This window comes from Crocuta crocuta, unplaced genomic scaffold, assembly GCF_008692635.1.
Source record: "Crocuta crocuta isolate KB4526 unplaced genomic scaffold, BGI_CrCroc_1.0 scaffold944, whole genome shotgun sequence".
Classification (NCBI taxonomy): domain Eukaryota; kingdom Metazoa; phylum Chordata; class Mammalia; order Carnivora; family Hyaenidae; genus Crocuta; species Crocuta crocuta.
In genome coordinates this window covers 142,793-144,259 of record NW_027528243.1, presented here as the reverse complement: position 1 = coordinate 144,259, position 1,467 = coordinate 142,793, and the positions used below count along the sequence as shown (strand labels likewise).

The 1,467-nt window shown below is 54.8% G+C and overlaps 1 protein-coding gene across 1 annotated transcript; it reads right to left on the bottom strand.

The window, feature by feature from the left end:
* Window positions 1-322: 322 nt before the first annotated feature.
* RNF113A (ring finger protein 113A) lies at window positions 323-1,461 on the bottom strand. The gene is given in 2 exon segments (XM_077753072.1): window positions 323-1,291; window positions 1,293-1,461. Coding segments are annotated over 2 exon segments (1,026 nt in total). The 5' UTR covers window positions 1,400-1,461; the 3' UTR covers window positions 323-372.
* Window positions 1,462-1,467: the final 6 nt, after the last annotated feature.

Here is a 1,467-nt window from a genome sequence, read left to right as displayed (position 1 = left end):
CAATAGAGATAATGTATGAAAGGTGCTTTTGTAAACTATCAAGTGATACAGGAACGTGACGTAATAGGTTCAGTTTTTGCTTTCATCGCATCTTTGATTAGTTCTAGCAAATTCTAGCTCTTTCCTGGAACTTCTCCCATCCCCGGAATTTATGCCAAAGGGTTCTGAAAAGTTATGGCACACCGAGGCAGCATGTATACCAGACAAAACTCCAGATTGTACCTACCTCGAGGCTTTTACAAGCCACCCATGCAGGAACCTCCTTCACCACCCGCCTTTTCCACTCCCTTTCCCTAGAAAGGAAGGACACGGCGAATTACGATTTCCAAAACAACAAAGTATTTATTTCGAGGTATGAGAGTGATGGGAAAACTAAGTAATGGGGTTTGGACTCTCATCGGGGTCTTCTGGGAAATCCGGGGCACCACCCTCTTCCGCAGCTCGGTGCTTCTCCAACTTCGCGATCAATTCTTTCGCGGGATTGAAGACGCCATTGGTCTGCTGGTCACAGACATAGCAGCGAGGGGTGGTGCGGAAATGCTGCAGCGCACACCTCTCGCAGAAATAATGCCTGCACTTGGTGACTACAGGGTTCTGGAAGGTCTGGCGACAGATGAAACACTTGAATGGTATTTCCTCCTCGTCGCTTCCCACTTCATAGTTTTCATCCTCATAGACGCCGTAGCGACCCTCATCAAGCTCACGTTCGATCTGCCACCCATGCTTGTAATCTGAACGGTCATGGAGGAACTTGCAGCTGTCTCCGAAGCCGCAGAAGCCAGTCTCCTTGTAGTCTTTGCAAATGTCGGGCTGGTAATCCCAGCGCACGGTGGCACGTAGATGCTCGGGAGCGCGGATGGGGCCCTTCCTCACCATCCCGGAGGAAGCGTTGCCCATGGAAGTATCCTTGGGCTTCATGTATTTTTGATAATTATTGATCCCCCGGTAGATCTTGTCATCCTCCTTGCCCCTCAGCTCCTCCTGGATCTTCTGGCTGCGCTCGAAGATGGCCTGTGCGTCACGCTCCTTCTCCGTGTCTAGCTCGTAGACGGCGGTCGCCCCCATATCCTCTGGTCCCACGGGCTTTGCCGAGCGGGTGGACTTGTACACCACGCCCAGGCTCTCGGGCTCGGTCTCCTCCTCCTCGCTGCTCAAGTCGCCGTAAGCCTCCCTCTGTTTACCACTGCCACGGGTCTTCTGTATCATCGGATTGTGGATCGCCCGCTTCTTCTCTGGGCGCACCACCGTGCTGCCTTCGTCGCTGCTGCTGCTGCTGTCTCCGGACTCCTTGNACCGGGCGCTTTCTGCGGCCTGCGGCCCCCTTTCGCGCCCCAGGCTTTTTGAACAGGAAGGTGCACACCTGGTCCGTCGTCTTTCCCGGCGAGAGTTGCTCTGCCATCTTAGAGTCCCCTGTCCCGGGATGGCTGTGGCGTGCCCGGCCGCGCGGGGCCTCCTCACGCCCTCGAA